At 44.3% G+C, this 18,978-nt stretch overlaps 2 protein-coding genes across 4 annotated transcripts in view; one reads left to right on the plus strand and one right to left on the minus strand.

Moving 5' to 3' along the window:
- Nucleotides 1-3,048, plus strand: part of cntrl (centriolin) — a 38,388-nt gene extending 35,340 nt beyond the window's left edge. The window contains exons 41-45 of the mRNA XM_061261274.1: nucleotides 1-188; nucleotides 882-944; nucleotides 1,029-1,205; nucleotides 1,515-1,608; nucleotides 1,980-3,048. The exon at nucleotides 1-188 is cut by the window's left edge and continues 4 nt beyond it. Of these exons, the coding sequence (XP_061117258.1) occupies nucleotides 1-188; nucleotides 882-944; nucleotides 1,029-1,205; nucleotides 1,515-1,608; nucleotides 1,980-1,993 (536 nt within the window). The 3' untranslated portion in view covers nucleotides 1,994-3,048. The remainder of the gene's footprint in view (nucleotides 189-881; nucleotides 945-1,028; nucleotides 1,206-1,514; nucleotides 1,609-1,979) is intronic.
- Nucleotides 3,049-4,848: 1,800 nt separating this feature from the next.
- Nucleotides 4,849-18,522, minus strand: LOC133140406 (ras-related protein Rab-14-like). 3 transcript variants are annotated; one of them, XM_061260342.1, is made up of 8 exons: nucleotides 18,335-18,522; nucleotides 13,263-13,320; nucleotides 12,412-12,465; nucleotides 10,521-10,698; nucleotides 9,072-9,138; nucleotides 7,966-8,053; nucleotides 7,787-7,817; nucleotides 4,849-7,292 (listed from the first exon to the last, which is right to left on the minus strand). In XM_061260342.1, the coding sequence occupies exons 2-8, from the start codon at nucleotides 13,312-13,314 to the stop codon at nucleotides 7,115-7,117; spliced, it is 648 nt and encodes a 215-aa protein (XP_061116326.1). In that variant the 5' UTR covers nucleotides 13,315-13,320; nucleotides 18,335-18,522; the 3' UTR covers nucleotides 4,849-7,114. The 3 variants fall into 3 exon arrangements, with proteins under 3 accessions (XP_061116326.1, XP_061116329.1, XP_061116328.1); XM_061260345.1 differs by lacking the exon at nucleotides 18,335-18,522 and adding an exon at nucleotides 18,154-18,213; XM_061260344.1 differs by lacking the exon at nucleotides 18,335-18,522 and adding an exon at nucleotides 17,845-18,130.
- Between the last annotated feature and the right edge of the window lie 456 nt (nucleotides 18,523-18,978).

Below are 18,978 nucleotides of genomic sequence, written 5' to 3' on the forward strand. Positions count from 1 at the left end.
GCGGTCAGGAGGAAGGGGAGACACGCCGGCGGGGGATCAGAGAGGCCATGCGCTCCCTGAGGTCAGAGGTCAAGGCGGAGATCAGAGAGCTGGAGACGCCGCCCAGCGACTCCTCGGACAGCGAGAGCCAAAAGGAGAACCATCCGCGCTCCTCCCCTTCTGTGGGCAGGGTGGCCTTCAGCACCAAGGCGAGTGGCGTCTGCTCCTTAGCCAACTCTCAGTCTTCTTAGGTTTAAAGAGAGCAGAAACCACAAGGGATTCCTACAGTAAAACAGACATTCTAAATTTGGGGAATATTTTATTTTAAGAGCAGTACGGCTGTAATCGAAAGGCAGAGACATGAGCTCCCATTGCTGCTCAACAGTTCCCTAAAAAGGAGCAGAAGTCTTTTGAAAGTTGTGTATGATTTTGAATGTGGAAATTCAAGGTTGTGCAAGTAAAGACGTTGATTTAACAATACTAATTTACCTTTAACTGTCACTGCCATCATGTCCCATAATAAAGTACTCAAAAATTAGGATCCCAACAAAAGGTATCTTTCAATAAAAAGAAAACAAAAGGTCTAAATGCCCTCCCCTCTCTTCTTTACAGTAGGGTCTGGTGTGATTACCACTAGGAAAGCAGTGCGAATCAGGTGTGGGTTGTACAAAACTGTAAGAATGATCAACAGTTCCTAGTCTTTTTTTAGCAGATACCAACAGCATTTCCATCAGTGGATTTCCACAAGAAATACTGTCGAAGAAAGTGTGAGGTTCCTTCACACTTTTCCTTCCTGGGGAATTTAGTGTGCAAATACTGACCCGGAAAAAGAACTCGCTTGAATTGTATTTACCCCAAAAACATCTAGGACAACGCTGCTGTCTGTGTGTGTGCGTGTTTAGGATGAGCAGTGGCGCGGAGAGGCCCTGAGGGAGCAGCTGCGGCAGCAGGAGGATCATCTGAAGGTACAGCAGTGCCCGGGCGGCGATGCGCAGGAACCCATGGAAGGCCGAGAGGGCCGGCGCTTCAGCATGTTCCTCTCTCCGCAGGCCCAGCTGCGCAGACGCATGTGGTCGCAGGAAGAGGCCCTGAGCCGCCGCAGGCAGCAGACGGAGGGCAGCCTCCAGGGCCTGCGCAGACGGGTGGACAAGCTGGACAGACTTCTCAGCAGCTCTGCAGACTCCGCGGCGCTGAGCCACAGCGAGCCGCCGCTGAAACACGGCCGGGTACGAGCACGAGCGCACTCCGGAAACAGACCCGGGTCAAATACGCAATTACTTCGGATTTCAGATACTTCTCTGTGCTTGATTAATCTTGCCTGGTGCAATTGAGCCAACCAGGCAAGAGGACCAGGTGGGGTTTGCATTTTTTGTGAATATCATAGGTTCCAGTACACCAGACAAGCAGAAGTATTTTAATCCAAAATGACTACGTGTTCGACCCAGGTCTGGTTTGAGAATGCGTGAGCCGAGTCTGGATTTACAACAAATTTGGCCAACTGCTGCAGGTAATAAATACACGTGTTCTGCCTGCAGTCAGACGTCCAGGAGGAGGGGAGATCGCTCGGCAGCTCTGCTCGCTCTTGCAGCCCTGTGCGTCTGGACCCAGCTCTTCCAGAAAGGGACCAAGGTAAGCCGTGAGCTCTGAGGAGAACCTTCGTACCCCAGGCCCACAGAACCTTGCAGCAGGGTAGCCATTACCAAGCCCAAACCTCATACCAAATCGCTGAAGTGAAGCAGGTTTGGGCTTGGGTTAGAACATTGATGGGACACATCTTGGGAAAACGAATATGCTATTACCACCCCTAAAACGTCTCATACCAAACTGCTGAAGTGAAGCAAGTTAGGGCTAGGTTAGTTCTTGTACGGGAGACGTATTGGGAAAACAAATTTGCTTCTGAAAGCGGTGTTGTGTTGTCGGGGTAGTGATGACTACAGTGGCTGGGCAGAGGCCCTTCTGACTGGGAGTTCATTTCACGAGCGTTTGTTTGGGTCATGCAGGGAGCAGCTGGTGACGGACCTGCTGAACCACCCACCCACATCAGAGCCGAACCGTTCCCAGACCTGGGGCCTGGGGGTGCTACCGCCAGCCTGCAGCCGGTCCAAACGGAGCGAAGGTTCGGACCAGAGGCTTGAAACGTCCCCCCCCCCGAAGCCGTGCGATGAAGTCGGCGATCCGTCTACCTCCGAAACGCGAAGCAGAGCGAGCACTAGCGCAGGCCGCAGCAGAGCTTCGGAAAAGAGCCTGCATAAACCGCCATTTCACACCGCTCCCGTTCCCCCGCTTCAAGCTGTGCGAGTTAGCCTACTGCGCCACTTTCTCTCCCTGCTCGACCACACGTGAACCGAGGTTTTCAAGGATAAACTACTATATTACATATATACATGAGGAGTGTCCTTTTGAGACCAGAACCAAAACTTCACGAGGTCCCTTCCAGTGAGGCATGAATACAATTTTTGAAAAGGGTATCTAGCCTAAATAAATAGTTTTAAAGGTACAATAGGTAATTTCGGACTTCTAACGGTCGAGAGGAATCTCAGCAAGAAACACACTCAGACCACAACACTGTTTATCCCTCCCCCTTCCCTGTGAACGCGCTGACATTGAAACGCCATTGGCTGTGGCAACTAGAACCGATTTTCAACCAATGAGCTTGAGTTATTGTACAGCGTGTACAATGTTTTGGTACAGAGTGCCTGCCCGTCAGCTGCATATTTTGAAACCTGAATTTAAGGACTAAACACAGGCAGCGGGTGAGTCAACATGTCAGTGAGCCTTTTTCAATGATAGGAAGGGATTTACAATGGTCTTGTAACAATGTTTTAACACAAAAATCTTACCTATTGTACCTTTAAGTGGCCTCCTACAGCTGCGTCACCTGGCATCTGTCATCCATCCTCCAACGCCTGTGGCACAGTGCACTTTGCACATCTGCAACATGAACCACTATGCATTTCAAGCACTTGAAGTAGATTCAAAAGCTCTACACTAGCTTTGTTTGTGAATGTAATCATCTAAATATGTAATTTTGTGTAAAGAAAAATAATAAATGTATATTTTTTCAAACTATACTGTGCCTTTTAGTGTTTTCAGTTATACCCAAATGAAGGACCACTAGTCCGTTTTATCGAGGTAAAATCAGATGACTAACTCTCAAAAGCATGCCTGATCTTTCAAAACGGGCTCCTTCAGAAATGCAGAAAGACCCACAGAATTGTCTAGATATAGGTACTTTATTTACAAATATTCAGATCAATAGCATTGTGTTCCATAAAATCAAAAGTACAGCAAACAAAGAGTTGTCACAGATATAAATAACAAGACCCAGGTTTACGCAGTTTAGTTCTCACACAAAAAAAAGGAAAGAATGAAGCTGGAAAAATATTAACGATTAAACCAAGCAAATAAGCCAGTTTCACTGCAGTTCCACATGGCCAAAGTCGAGTAATTTATATAAATATTATACATGTTTGTTAGCGGAGAATGGTCCCATAATGCAAGTCTGTAACCCAGGCAATGTATACAAATATGAAAACGCTTCCAGGGCGAAAAGAGCAACCTTTTTCAGTTTGATGTTAAAATGACAAAATCCCACAATGAAAAGAACTGGCTGAGTAGTTAAAAATCGAAAAACCTCTGTGTAGGTGCATGTCAACCCATTTCCTGATTGAATGCATTCTTGTACTGCCCCTTTAGTGTTGAATTTCACACTGAAATGCAACTGAAGCAAAGGTTTTAGCATGTATCCCAGTGAGACAAGCCCCAGTCAATTCACAGAGCGTTCCTGAAGGAGGGATTCAGGGGGAGTATTAACCAGGCACGTGACAAAGGAGACTGCCCGTCACACAATCACGGGCAGTTAAAGGGACGGCCATAGTTCAGGAAGAAAGTTTTGAGAAATTTTCTGTAGAGGGGACCGGGGCAGGGGATAGGCGACCCTCGACCTGTAGCTCCGTCTAAACTGCTAACATAATTGGATTAATGACTTAAAACCCAGGTGGACGTGAGGTTCTCAGCATTTCTCCATTCAGGCCGAATAATTCAGGCTTTTAATAATCAAAATGTGCAGTCAGGTCTAAGGCTGCCTACCCCTGGGTTTGTAGCCTATCCAAGAATATATTGCACAGTAGCCCTGCCCACCCCACGCACACACACCGTTACCCCCCAGACCTGATCTGCACTGCCTTCATTCAGTGATTTTGGGTGGGAAAAATAAGCCTTCTCAGCCACCACTGAATAAACCAAACATCTCCGCCTCAGGTGATACGACCCCCAAATTCACAATTTTCATCATTTTCTTACAGAATTTCAAAGGACTGATTTCACACACCATTCTATTCACGGAACCCCAAAATACAACACCTGCATGTGCAAAATAATTGAATATGAACTATTAACTTCACCAGAGCCAGTATGACATTTTCTTAATGCGGTACTTGATCCTTCAAATAGCCGGACAGACCTTTTTGTCCTTTAGAAGCAGCATTACTGCACTGACAAGGCAAACCCCAGAAGGAATCTAGCAGCACGGACCAAGCACAACCCACCGCCGCAGTGCGCCACAAAATCTGTCCCTGTTCTCCTACAGCCGATGTGTTGGGTTCCCCCTGCTGGATGCTCTGACGTGCATAAAATAATGTGCAACAGAAAAATGGTTTGTCTGAAAATAGAATAAATACCAGGAGCAGACATTTGTTGAGAAGGCCCAAGGGCTGAACTGGAGAACAGTTCAGTTAGAATTGCCCGTCTGCACAACTATGCCCAAATTCATGCCAATTCATACAACACCCAAAGGAAGGAAAAAAGGAACAAATTAAGTGTTCAACAGGGCAAAATGACACCAGAAACAACCTGCTCTGTACAAGATGGTAAATATAACTGAGGTTTTTCTTTTATTGTAAGCATTCTGTTCATATTAAAATCCAATGTGATTTTAAAATCATACATGTATAATGCATTTCAATGTTAGCACGATTTCTTAAAAATGTATACATATTTACGATTTTTATACATTTTTCTCATGTGAACACAAAGCAAGAAGTGGTCACCCAGGCCTGGATAACCAAAGGAACCTTATCCAGACCCTACTCCCTCAAAATAAAGACACCAACCCATATCACAACCCAACCCCCCTCCAAAAAAAAAAAAAAAAGCAAAAAAAAAAAAAAAATACAAAAAAAAAAAACATTGAACCATTGAAACGAATCATTTTATCTTGCAAGAAAAACGACACGTTCCCCACTCACAATCTGACACAGACATGATTAATAAGTCAGATTTATTTTTTGCCATTTATGGAATTTTTTGGAGAGGGAGTTTCCAGCTCCGTTTTTATTTTAAATTAAAAATGTGTTTTCCCTTAAGCTTCAACACATTTGGAATGCAATGTATAAACACTACCACTTGATCACAGGAACTTCAACCCTAAAATGACTGGCCCCCGGCGGGGGGGGGCGGGGGGGGGGGGGGGGGGGGGGGCGTCACCTGTACGGCTTGGAGGGTCTTTTTTCTTTTTAGGGTTCTCAAACACTACCACCAAGATCTTTAGCAAACAAATGTACAGCAGCCCAATTTCTTTTAAATGTACTCTTCAATCTACCTACATAATTTTTCAAAGCCTAACAAACCTATTTCAGTCGGAGGTGACTCATGGGATAGATGCAGAATGAAAGCAGGGTAATATACAGGACTAGAAAACGGCAGCCTCCTTCCTGACTTACAGCGCTAACAGGCGACCCCCGGACCCCTACACTAAACCCGCACCAGGCCCTGCACCAGGCCCGGCACCAGGCCCTGCACGCCCCTACAGAGACAGGGTCTCCGTTTCCACTGAAGCCAGATTTCTCAGTAAAAAATAGTCATCGGCATTACACATTTATTTAACAGAAAAGCGTCCAACATCAGTATGTAGAACAAGCAGCAGAAGATAAAACGGTAACAATAACAATTATATAATAAGGCAACAAACAACAAAAATACATGTTAAGGAAAGGATTTAAAAAAACAAAAAAAACACTTGATATGATGAGGGCTATGAGGGATGATGTGGGGGACCGGGGGCTGGGGGGGACTGGGGGCTGGGGGTCCTAGAGAGGAGGACGGAGAAGATGGCGGCTTCCCCTTCAAGCGTCTCCTCGCCACTGATTCGCTGATGCTCCCCTCCAGGAGCGCTCGCTCGCTCGCTCGCTCGCTAAACAGACTGCTCGCTAAACACTGCTCGCGTACACAGGCATGTGACTTTGTCACACCCTTTCGCTTAAAGAACTACAACGGGACTACAACGGAATACGGTGAAATCGTAGCTCTCTCTGCGGGAAGGGAGCGTATTGAAATATCGCGTTAAACCTGTATGTTCGTTTTGGAACGTCCCACGGCCCAGCGTGTTCCTTCTCGTCTTTAACGCTACGCACACAGCTGTAGGTGGGCTCTCAAACCCGTCTTTTAAGCCAAGAGACAAGCTTCCAAAGTGGAGGCCCGTTAAGAGCTACTGCAAAAATTCTTTAGTGCTTATGGTCCCTGGTCACAGGCTGGATAACACGCACTTAACAGTGTCACGGGCACGCTCGGACACACCCCAGGTCCCGTGACTGACACCTGACATCAGACAGGCTGCAACACGCCTGGCCTCGTCAATACTGCCCATTTCACACCGCCATTTCCTGCTACAGGGGCAAACGCACACACAAGAGCGCGATGAAATATTTTACACAATCAGTTTAAAATAGGCCTACATTTAAACCATAATGGAGTGGTTCTTCTGAAGAGACTGGCAAGTCGGTCTTTTAAAGATCAATGTATGCCTGCTTGGTTTGGGTTTTTTGACGCACGTTAAATAATAATAACTCTATGCAATTGTTAATAGCCACGGTCACCCACTTCCAGGTTGCTCTGAGAAATGCGCTCGGAATCGGATACCATGGAGATGACCTGTGCCGAAAAGTGCGGGGGAGGGTGGTGTCTGCGGGACATGGGGCTGTGCGGGGGGGGCAGCAGGGAGGGGAGGGGGGGGGTGGAGGGGAGGGGAGGGGCCACGGGCACCCAGCCTGCCCCTCGTTCAGTCCCTACGGGGCCCCACGCTCGCACCGACCCGCGGGAATGGCGGAGGCAGACGGAGGCGGGGTCAGGGGGCGGGTCATTAGCAGCCGCACCCATCTTTCTGGGGCTGTGGTTCGCTGGTGAGCCGGCCGCCCTGGGGCGCGGAGGGCTTGTGCTGCACGCCGGACTCTGCGGCGTTCAGGTCCAGGCTCCCGTCCTGGATGTTCTGGTAGATCTTCTTCGCCGCCTCCAGGAAGGCGTCCTCCACGTTCTCTCCCCTGCGGCAAACAGACAGAGGGTCAGCTCGCTCGGAACTGCGGCCCCGCAGACTCCACACAGAGGAAGCCCCCATCCGTCTTTAATTGGCTAAAGAATCCACACACCTTGTTCTCAAGGCCTTAATTGACAGCTGATTGAAAGGCAACCACAAAAACCTGCAGACACTGCGGCCCCCTGGGAACTCAGTTTGACACCCCTGCCCTAGGGGTTCTTCACCTCATGTTCTATCGGGGGGTTCAGGCCTGCTGTTGAAAATTGAGCTGGTCAGAAAGCTGGTCTAGGTGGGTATAAGCTGGTCAAACCATGTCAAGCCAGGAGCTGGTCTGGACTGGTCAACCAGCTACCAGCTGTTTCAAAACCTAGCTTGAGCAGTTTTCTTCAGCAGGCTGTCTTTGTGACAGACTATGAAGAGAGCTATACAAATAAAATGTAATTGACTTGAGTACACCAAACATGCAAAATGGCGTTGTGCCTCCTGGTCCTGGCAACTTACGTCTTTGCGCTGGCTTCCAGGAATAACAGACCTGTAGAAGACAGAAGGCACAGGCGTGAGTGTCACTGGGAGACTGTAATGGTGAGAAGAGGTAACCGAAATGAAACGCCCTTCTCCCAGAGCGGGACGTCCGGGAGTGGAGGGGACGGGGCGAGAGGAGGAGGGTGTCGGCCGCTCACCGTTTTCCTCGGCGAACTGCTTGGCCTCCTCGTACGTGACGTCCCGCTGCGCCTCCAGGTCAGCCTTATTTCCTATGAGGATGATCACCTGCAGAGGAGCCCAGAGGATTCACTACGCTGATTCAGAGGATTCACAACCTCCTACACCGATTCAGAGGATTCACAACCTCCTACGCTGATCCAGAGGATTCACAACTCCTACGCTGATCCAGAAGATTCACAACTCTGATTCTACGCTGATTCAGAACCCCCCCCCCACATCCTTTTCTCATGCACCTTTGACAGACAGACACACAGGCACAGACAGGCACCCTGCTGTCATACACATGAACGCACATATGGAAAACTATCTATGCCAGAACCTCTTTAAAAAGTTATCTAATCATCAGTCAGCTCTTTTTTTACCAGTTGTCACGGCAAAGGAGCACATCACAATCAATTGAATATAGCACAACATATCAATTACCCCCGGGACCTTAATGGGTACAACACAATCTTGTGAATATAAAAATATATCAACATGCTCAGGACATGTTGTCACGGTGACACATGCCTTGATGTAATATTGCTAATCTACACACATTTCCTGCATTGCAACAGGCTTTGGTTATTTTAAGCGTGTTGATGTGATCAATAATGCCTTGTTGACAAGGACATTTTTGCTCTGTTAAGAGGAAAACATAATTGTGATTATTTTTTTATTTTTTTTCTTAGAGGTTTTGGCATCGATGGCTTTCCAAACACAAACATACACACACTTCTCCCTCTTACTCCCACAAGCACAGGCGCACACAAACACACAGTGAAAGCTTCCTGTCATTTTATCTAAGCAGTGTCACCCTGATCAATGATCCATCATTTCCACCTCCCACCCACGTCAGTCATCTCACTGCAGTTTGCTTTTTCTGTGTGCCCCTCACATTTACACTCATACACATGACTATACATACATGGAATATAACCAGAACTACAAGCACAACTGTTTCTTTAAAAAGCCATTGTACTGTCAGGGTTTGGACTCTTAATTATGAATGCAATGGCCTGAGAGCTTCTCATCACAGCTCACTGGCCCGAGAGTTGTGAGGTCACAGGGCGGGGCCACTCACAGTGTTGGGGTTGGTCAGATTCCGTGCGTCCGTCAACCAGCTGCTGAGGTGGTTGTAAGTGCTTCTCCTGCGGAACACAGCATGTGTTACTATGACGACAGTACGCATGACAGAATGCAGTACAAAAGAGTGGCCAAACTAATACCTTCTTTGAAATAAAAACGACATTAAAGAACAGGTTTTTTATTTTTTATTTTTTGCAAATGCAAAGAAATTGAACTATTTAATTGTTTTGGTAGTGTCTATCCGCAATTGCTCAGATTTGGTGGATGTAGTGATATATGTGGTCACATGTAGTCACAAAAGTATTTTCCCACTGCAAATATCAGGGTTCCATTCGAAAACAAAGCTATTCAACGGGGGCACATCAAAGTTAATTTATTTACACCAATTCATTTTTCTCAAAAGATAATTTGAGCAGTAGTGTATTTGGAGAAAGACGACCACCTACAGACAACCAACGTTGTCTGACATGGTCACACTGAGCAACATATCAAACCTCGAGCTCGGCACAGGCAACCAAATTTCAATGCGCGGCAGGAATGTCGCTCCAGACACAACTAGTTCAAAACAGCATACAAAGGAGAAATGCAACAATTAATTGAAATTACACTTTATACGTCTCGTTTATACCATTTCACCCTTGGCATTTTGACAAAGTTTCACTTTTACAATCTTGCCAATGGCACTGGCCTTCACAGAGTGAGTCGACAGAGCGAATGTAACAGTGAGCTAATTGGAGGCACGTGGCACCACTGAACTGTAAGGCACCCAACTCTGCATTGCAATTCGGTCTGGTAGGGACCAGTCGTATGGGAACAGGTGCCATAGTAAGGCTCGGGTTCAGTACCCAACCCTAGCTTGTACAACAGCATGTAAACACACACAAAAGTGTGCAAATGGTGCTTTCCCTGTCAAGATACAAGCTAGATTACGATGTGCGAACACCTTCTTGTAACCTCAATGCTCTTTTGTTGACTGTTTCTCTGGTAAGCAAAGGACGGCACATAAGAAACACAACTCAGTACTGCCATCTGGTGGTTGGGAAACACTCATGCATTGACAATGCGCAAACATCGGTCACACCAGCAGGTTTATGCTCTTCAATAGCTCCAGGCCTACGACTGCAGCCCTGCCATTATTACGGAATTATAGACACAGTGCAGTTCATAAGTGTTTGGACAGCGGTACAATTTCTGTTGTTTCGGCTCGGCACTCATTGCATTTGAAATGAATCAATGAATATGAAGTTGAAGCGACGGTCAGCTTTTGAACCTCATATTGTGCTGGAGTAGAGAGCCAGAACCAACAGAAAGTTATAGTACTTTATAGCACTTCTAGCACTAGTTACGGTACTTTGACAATACAAGGTGCTTCACCACACATTCTCGGGAATGTGTTTCGGGGGAGAGGGGCTCGTCACAGGAAGAAGACCGGGGCGTGCGGTACCTGGTGATGTCATAGACCATGAGCGCGCCAGCCGCACCCCTGTAGTAGCTGCGGGTGACGGCCCTGAAGCGCTCCTGCCCGGCGGTGTCCCAGATCTGCAGCTTGATCTTCTGGCCGCTCACCTCGATGATCCGGGTGCCGAACTCCACGCCGATGGTGTGGGGGCAGTCCGCCATGACTGTGGAGCAAGGCAGAGGCTAAGCTACCGGTCGCCTCATGAGTAATGAGTAATGAGTCAGGAGAACGTGCACGAGAAAGCCTGAAACCGGCCATTCTGCCCATCTAGTATCGAGAAACGTTTCTACTGCTGGTATCGAGCATCATCAATTCTGATCCCAAACACCCCGAGGAACCATTCCAAAGGTATACATGAAAGATAATCTTCTGTTCCAAGGAAATGATAAATGGCTGGCATTTATGTCGCGCCTTTATCAAAAGCGCAGTACAATTGATGCTTCTCATTCACACACACACACACACACACACACACACACACACACAAAGACGGAGTAAAAAAGTATATTAGCTCTCCACCTCTGTAAAGGGCAAACGGTCTCTCTTTTCAACTACACCAACATCATCCACATTATTAATGTACGTAGAACCTCAGATATGAGAACCATGAGTAATGAAATTACCAATCGACCTGGAGTGAACCTGGAAGTAGCCCTTACGCCTCACCAAGCTCCTTCTTTGTTATTAGCTCCGATACACAAAGGTGAGCGTTAAATAGGAAGCAAGCCTCACCATTGGTAAAAGAAAATAAAGAAGAAGTGCAAGGAAACAAACCAAAGTGTGCAATACAAGATGTGTGAATGTGTGCAGGCATTAGCAGGTTTAACACATTCATTCTTTCTGAAAAAACAGTTTGAGTTGGGTAGGCGGGAGCCAACTGCTTGTCGGTGGACTGCTACTCCCCTTTGAAAGCTCCTCAAATGGAAAGAACCATTCCTAGCTTGCTTTAAATTCAGTGCACCCATACGTTGCTTAGATTAGTTTCACTGCACATACGCTCAGTGAGCATTTTTTTATACTTATTAAGTGTTCTGCTGCTGTAGCCTATCCACATAGAGGTTTGACATGTTGTGTGTTCAGAGATGCTCTTCTGCATACCACTGTTGTGATGTGTGGTTATTTGCGTTACTGTCATCTTCGACCAGCAGTTTGAGATATTCAAACCACCCTGTCTGGCACCAACAATCATTCCATGGTCAAAGTCACTTAGATCACATTTCTTCCCCATTCTGACATTTGGTCTGAAAAACCGCAGAACCTCTTGACGATGTCTATATGCTTTTATGCATTTAGTTGCTGCCATATGATTTGGCTGATTAAATATTTGCATTAACATGCTGGTGTACCGGTCTACTTAATAATAAAGTGACCACTGAGTGTACGTTCACCTTTAATTCAATTCTGATTTAGATTTTAAGGGTTGCACTTTTGTGAACGCAATTCAGGCGGGGTTGTCAAAAGACCGGTTATTCTTGTGCTGCAAGCCGACTTATTGGTGCGTGAAAGTAAATTGGGAGTCAACACAAGTCCCAAAGTCTGCCAGTGATCAGGGTCAAGTAACAGAAGAAGTGTAATGTTAATGTTAGATAAGGAGCATGGCTCGGATCTACTGCTAAATAGTGCAATGTGGGTAAAATCAATTCAACTCAATATTACATTATAGCCCTTTGTAGAGTGACATTGTACATATATATATAAAAAAACAGTCAAGCCAGCGGCAAGAAAAAACTTCCTGGTCGGAAGAAATCCTGAGGGAGGTCCCGTCCTCCATGGGCTGATCGCATACCGATAATTAAAGACAAGCTAAATGGGCTAGAGTAGTGACAGGGGACAGTAGTGACACATTAATTTCAGGCACATTGAAACATGTACTTACATTTCTTTTCTGTGAACTGGTGAAGCAAACATGATTTTCCTACTCCCATATCCCCTGTAGAGAGAGAGATACTAGTGTTAAACAGCAGCTTTATCATAAGTCATATCGCAGTTTTTTGGTTTAACAGAGTACGTATTTGTGTCTTCCATTTCAGAAACCATGAACAAACATCTGCTTTGTTCCAGCGGTTGGGTTAACACAGGATTCTGCATTTCACATGCGGGAGAAGAGAGCCAAAATGCATGAAAAAGAAACGCTGCATATTCAAAGGATTTTTTTTAAATGCAACGCTATACAAAATAGGTTTCTTTCGAACCTGCGTGCCACATTGATGGATTATATTGCATAGAATCTGCAGTTTTTCATAGAATCTGTCATTAAGGTGGTCTCAACAACAGCGACTTGCACAGACAGCAGTGGGCTCTACTCCTGTTTCCACACGATATGTCACAAAGGATATGTCTCAAGTTAGCGCTCATCTCCAAAGCAGCATGTTACTTACCACTGCCAGATGGTAACCCAGAGTAACTAGAGATGCCTAGGCAATAGGTCTTTATTACATGCTTGAGTCTATATGACTCAAAGTCTGTGGACGAAATATGCCTTTGTGTGGGATGGAATACTATCATCTGACTGCATGTCCCCCGAGTTCAGGAGACAGTTGTGCTCAGGTTTTTGAATGGGGAAAATTGTCACTGACCGAGTCAGCTGGACAACTGGGCCATGCACCACTGCTTGCTAGTGAGCCAACTGGCTTATGTAGCTGGTTTGCAAGGTGGCAGGGCTGCTAGCAAGAAGAACAGTTACACGGCACTCAAACACGCAAGGCAGATCCTGTCTCCTTTACTCACCGATGATGATGTATTTGAAAATGTAGGAATAGTTGTACGGTGCGGTGGCCATTGTGGTCTGAAAAAGAGAAAGACACATGAGCACTGCTGGTAACGTTAATATTTCCGCAGAAGCATTTTCTTGGTTTATTCTTCTATTAAGAGTTAGGCTACATTAAAATAATACATCAAGTGTTGCAATGCATGAGGGTTTGCAATGAAACGCTTTTCCAAAAGCCAGGTGAGACCAGGCAGACCACCAGTTGTAAACTCTCCGAATCCTGTTCATTCACAGAGTAGAGAGGGAATGCAAAAAACACTGGAGGTTTCACACAGATTAAATACCTCAGTCGTATCAATGCCCATCAATAATAGCTCAAAGCAAACTTAAATCAGTCAATAGGCCAACATTATGGCCAATATGATGGGCCAATATAATACTGCAATGTTTGTGCCTGTCATCCTCAAAAAGTTGCTGAATTATCTGAACATATTTTTTAAAGATGATAGAGATTCAGTAGCTCTCTCTGCATAATGTTAAAGGACGTTGAAATATTTTCTGACACATATTTGTAACATTTTTCCTTAAGTGGACAGGGTACAGCAATGTGCTAAAAGGGAAAACCGGGTGAGGCATCAGTAACACACACAAACCACGTGTGTGGTGAGGGGGGTGGGTTTGACCCAGAACTCGACCCAGGGCTGGCTGCACTAAAAAACAAACCAAAAGTAATCGATCATAAGAATAAGCAATGGCTACATACATTTGCTACACACAGCCAGCATGTGGGTTTTAATATAGCCTACATTATCCGCATCATGAAAATAACTGTCCTGGCCATGCAAGCTGAGACACTTCTTTCATGACACATATTATAACACATGTTGATTTACAGCTTCTAGTGTGCAGCACTGGCTATAAACCAAGCACCCAGGTCATCAGCTTAGCAAACTGCTCACACATAAGTCTGAGGACGGATTAATTGAAACCAAAATATGGGAAGAGTGAAAAAACTTTAAAGTACTAAGAAATTTAAAAAACAACAACTGGACATAGCCCCAAGCTACACAATTCTTTCTTATTCATTCCTAACGGGTAAACAATTTAAAGATTAAAAACTCATCCACGAGTGTTTGAAGAAGCCACCATGTAAACGGGACAAAACGTGAGATGTGGACAAACTGCCAGAACCAAAATAGTTCATTTTACTTTCATTCACAGTTGCAATTCATCCAGTTCCTAATACAAATACAACAGTTGAGACCACATCATTCTCAAGCATGGTACAATACTACCCATCCAGTGCATACAATATATACAGCACAGACAGGTGTTATTCGAATTCAACTCAAACCACTGACCAATGCAATGTGTAGGCCTGTCTCAAAGCCAACACCTGAAAGAAAAATGCATGGCTTTCACAAAGATAATCCAAGGGGAGGTACTGTAATGTTCTGGGTCTTGACATTTCTTGGCACAGCTAGAAATACGGGCAAGACCGCCAAAATAATTCCTCACCAAGCGTTTGTCACCCAGAAAGCGAGCGGCACTTCGTGTGTGGATACCACGGTGAAGATCCTGCTGGCTATCGGCTGCGGTCTCACTGCGCACCGTTCAACGCACGTCTTTCAGAGCTTCGAAATCCTTTAACTCAAAATGCTAAATTGTAAATAACTGGAAAGAACTACCGGATAACTACACGACCGGTAAGCGGGTCTATGCTCACGTTTACCACAAAATCACCGAAAACTTAATTATTGGGGTGGATTTTGCAAAGTCTGTTCTAATAAAGGTATCATCAGCAAAATCGAATAAATGTACCATCACCGAAATGTCTTGATTTCTGTTGGCTCTAAACCTTCTGTTGGCTCTAAGTGCCCAAAAATGCTAAAATATGCTGTTATGAGTGATTGTTTGCATATTTAAAACATTGCAATTTTAACTCATAAAACAATGTGTATGCCTGTTTACGGTTAAATTTGAGAACATAAGGTGGGAGCCATTGGTTCACTTGGTGAGGAATGACTCAGTAAATACATTTCTACAAAGATAGAAACCACCCTTCCCCAGAAGGGTAGCCAGCTTAAAAATAAAAATACAAATAAAAAAAAGAAATAATAATAATAATAATAATAATAAACACACTATTGGTACGCGAATAAGGATAGCCTGTGAGGCTATATGACCCAATCGACAAAACAATAATAATAATAATAATAATAATAATAATAATAATAATACTGGTAAATCTAAATCTAAATACTATGCTGGAAGTCGCTTGATAAGAGTGCCAGATAAATTTTTAAAAGCCAAGAAAAATATGGACAATTTCAAAGTGGACATCAGCGTTTACATCACCACCTGGCCTTTTGTTTGCACTGAGCAAAGTCATTTCAAACCCATCTCTTACAGCCTACCCCGTTTCCCCCGCGCTCCCTCCTCAGCCGACTCTATTCCCATGACCTGGCGTCATGTGTTGTCGTTTCAGATTTGTCTTTGATCAGCCTTTGCTACAGCAGTCTTCCTGGTCCACGCGGCGAAGAATGCGCATGCCGAAGCTGACCCTCCTTCCACCAATCACATCGCCCCCAATTGTTAGGACAGTACGATAGCAACTTCCTCTAAAAACAGGGTAAGAGTAGTGCGCCGTAGCAGAATAATCAGCATGTGACCAAGCTACTGTCTCAGCACTTCTCAGCTCCATCGCGCTGATTCATAAAAAACGGGGGCACACAGATAAACTCGCACAATATTTTAGATCAACCGGACACCAGGCTGTTGAATGTTTCTATTAGCCTCGAGATAAGAAATGTGGACTCAAAACAAGACCAGAAATAAAACTGTTTTCGTTATCTGACTGGCCGTATACAATGTGCCACAAAAGATGACATTTTCACAAAAAAACTTCACTGGAATAAGTATGCAGTACATGATTCGTTCAATTATTCTTAAAAACAAGAGAAAGCCAACAGCTCAAAACACACGATAACTGGACATGATGTATAAACGTAGGATGATACTTCAGTCAGAGGAACCGCTAAATTGAACACCATCCAAAAATCTCATTAGGTTAGTTTAGTGCTGGATCAGTCGTAAAGCTATTCTATGTCATTCTAAATGAGGCAATCGATGACTGAACAATGTTTATCCAACATAAACGTATACAGCTACGAGCTCACCAATGTTACAAAAACAAAGAAACATTTCAGAACGAATTCATTCATGACGCTCATGCAACATTCAACGAGCATGTTTCCTTTCGATGTTGACTTGAAACTGAACCAGAGAATAGGGAGTAGCAAGCGATTTCGATTTTTTGATGACACAACACGAACTGCAAAGCGTTCAACAAATTAGGACGTACAACAAAGTTCACGCAAGACTTAATTTACCAACATAGTTGCCCTTATTTTAACAGCCCGCTAGTATATGTTATGTCCAATAACTTAGATGCACATGTATCTATGCATGCATTTTAATACACTAATTATTTGTTAACAGGCCATATCCTAAAATCATGACAACAAACAATATCAACATCCTAGTAAGCGCTTTAATGTGAGGCCACATGATAACAATGTAATGTTACTTCAAATGAATATGGATTGGACTAAAAATAGGAAACCTAAGATACTTCCGCACCTAAGTGAATCTCACAACAGAAATATCACAGGACATATGTAATTATACGCGGCCTAGCTTGCTGCTGTGTCATCTAGCTAAATATCTAGCCAACAGGCTTCCATCGAACCCATTTATTTAACGTGTCACTTCAACTAGCTAGCCAACTTAGCTACAGAGTTATGTGGATGGGAAGGCGACTAGCCAACTAGCTAGCTAGCTAATATGAAAATATCACGCGTTTCACCCCCATGTCTAATTTGACGGCTTGTTAGGGTTAGATAACGTTAGCTAGAATGGCATCTAGCTAACGTAGACTAGCGCTAGCTAAGTGAGAAATGTAGAAAAGTAAAAAAAACAACTAGCTAACTTAGTTCTAGTACTAGTCATGTATGAATGGTGAGTTTGAATATAGTTGGTTAGTCTAAGGCAATTTACACTCGAATGACTTTTATTAATACAACTGTCTAGCGTGAAAATGCATTATTAAAGCAAGTTGCAACTAATTACTGCTAGCTAACTAGAATAACGTTAGATCTCCTATCCGAACGAGCTCCTACGTCTCGGGTGACAAGTCCAAAAACAACAGACAGGTTAGATAACTAACGTTAACGTCATTAGCTACTAATAGCTATAGCCAAGGTAACTTAACGCAACCCGTGTTAAGTTAAATCGACAAGTCATACTAGCTAACGTCACCGATCATAAACGAGTGGCCACACCAGATAGCCAGATACTGCTAACGTAAAATAACTTAGCAGCCTAGCATATTATACTTTGGTATGTGCGGCCTGTGAATCAGCATCATCGATTCAATCGTGCCTTTAGTAGGCTAGTTAACGTTAGCCATGTCGCTGCAACCGGGCAAGCTAGCATTAGCTTCTTAGGTGGAGGAAAAATAAGGCACAAATCATAGGCTAGCTACCAACACTTTAGCAATCATGTCAGCTACTAGATTCAGTTTGGAAAAAATCACTCAACTCAGGATATTGAAAATATCCACTGCCGTGTATATTCCTGCCGCTTACTGACAAAATAAACAAAATAATAAAATGGAGCTCTTCCGGAAAAATCCTAGCTAGCGAGTTTGCTAGCCGTCCGAACAAAGCGTTATGTAGCTGGATAACAAGCGAAACCATCAGTCCAAATAGGATAACACCTCCAAATACACATGCCAGGTATAATTCGCAACAAAGTATATCCCCAGAGAAGCATCAGTATATTAAATATCTACCACAAATATATACAATGTTAGTGAAATGGGTGTTGTCGCCCCCTCCTCCTTCCTACCTTTTACTACCAAGGATGGAATGGGTTTTTTCCCAGATGTAGCTAACGTTAAGCAGCAGGCTAACAAGTTGGCTATCAGATAGCTAAATAAATACGATTTCCTGTGCCGACACCACATCACGTACAACCACCGATAAGACTCCAATAAAGGCTCATGCGGAGACAGAATATATTTACTTACTTTTGTTTTGGGTTTATATTTTATTATCTCCGGCTTTCTGAAGGGATCTGCGGGTTATCCTTGGCTGAAGTGTCTATATCCAAGATGGCGGCCTGTACTACGCGTCTTCCGTCGTATACGATGTTCAATGAGCTCCTGGGACAAAGGGCATGTACACCGTATAATGCCGAAAATTCCCAGAAGACACAACTTAGGTGCAGGTGAAAACGTCATGGGCAGCGACTAAACAAATTAAAGTAACAGTGATTTGTTCACTTTCTTAAATGTCATTTTTCGATTACAAAAACATGGCCTAATTTCAACAAGGTCCCACCAGGTCATTTTTATCCAAGTGATGACGGCAGATTAGGTTTATCGATACAGAAAATAGTTATTTTACCTGAAGGCAGCCTATATCAACTCTGCGATTTGGACATAATCAGATAGCTAACTTAATTTTTTGCATTTTATTTAATTTGACTAGGTTATGCATTGGTATGCTCTGATAGAAACATCTGTCATTTAAATTTACATTTACATTTACATTTTAGTCATTTGGCAGACGTGCAAATGTGCAAAAGTGCAAATCTAATCAACACATAATCACATTAGGCTAGGCTATGGCTACAAATAAATTCAGATTAGGCAACTTGACTGGACAATGG

Source organism: Conger conger, chromosome 11, assembly GCF_963514075.1.
Source record: "Conger conger chromosome 11, fConCon1.1, whole genome shotgun sequence".
Lineage (NCBI taxonomy): Eukaryota > Metazoa > Chordata > Actinopteri > Anguilliformes > Congridae > Conger > Conger conger.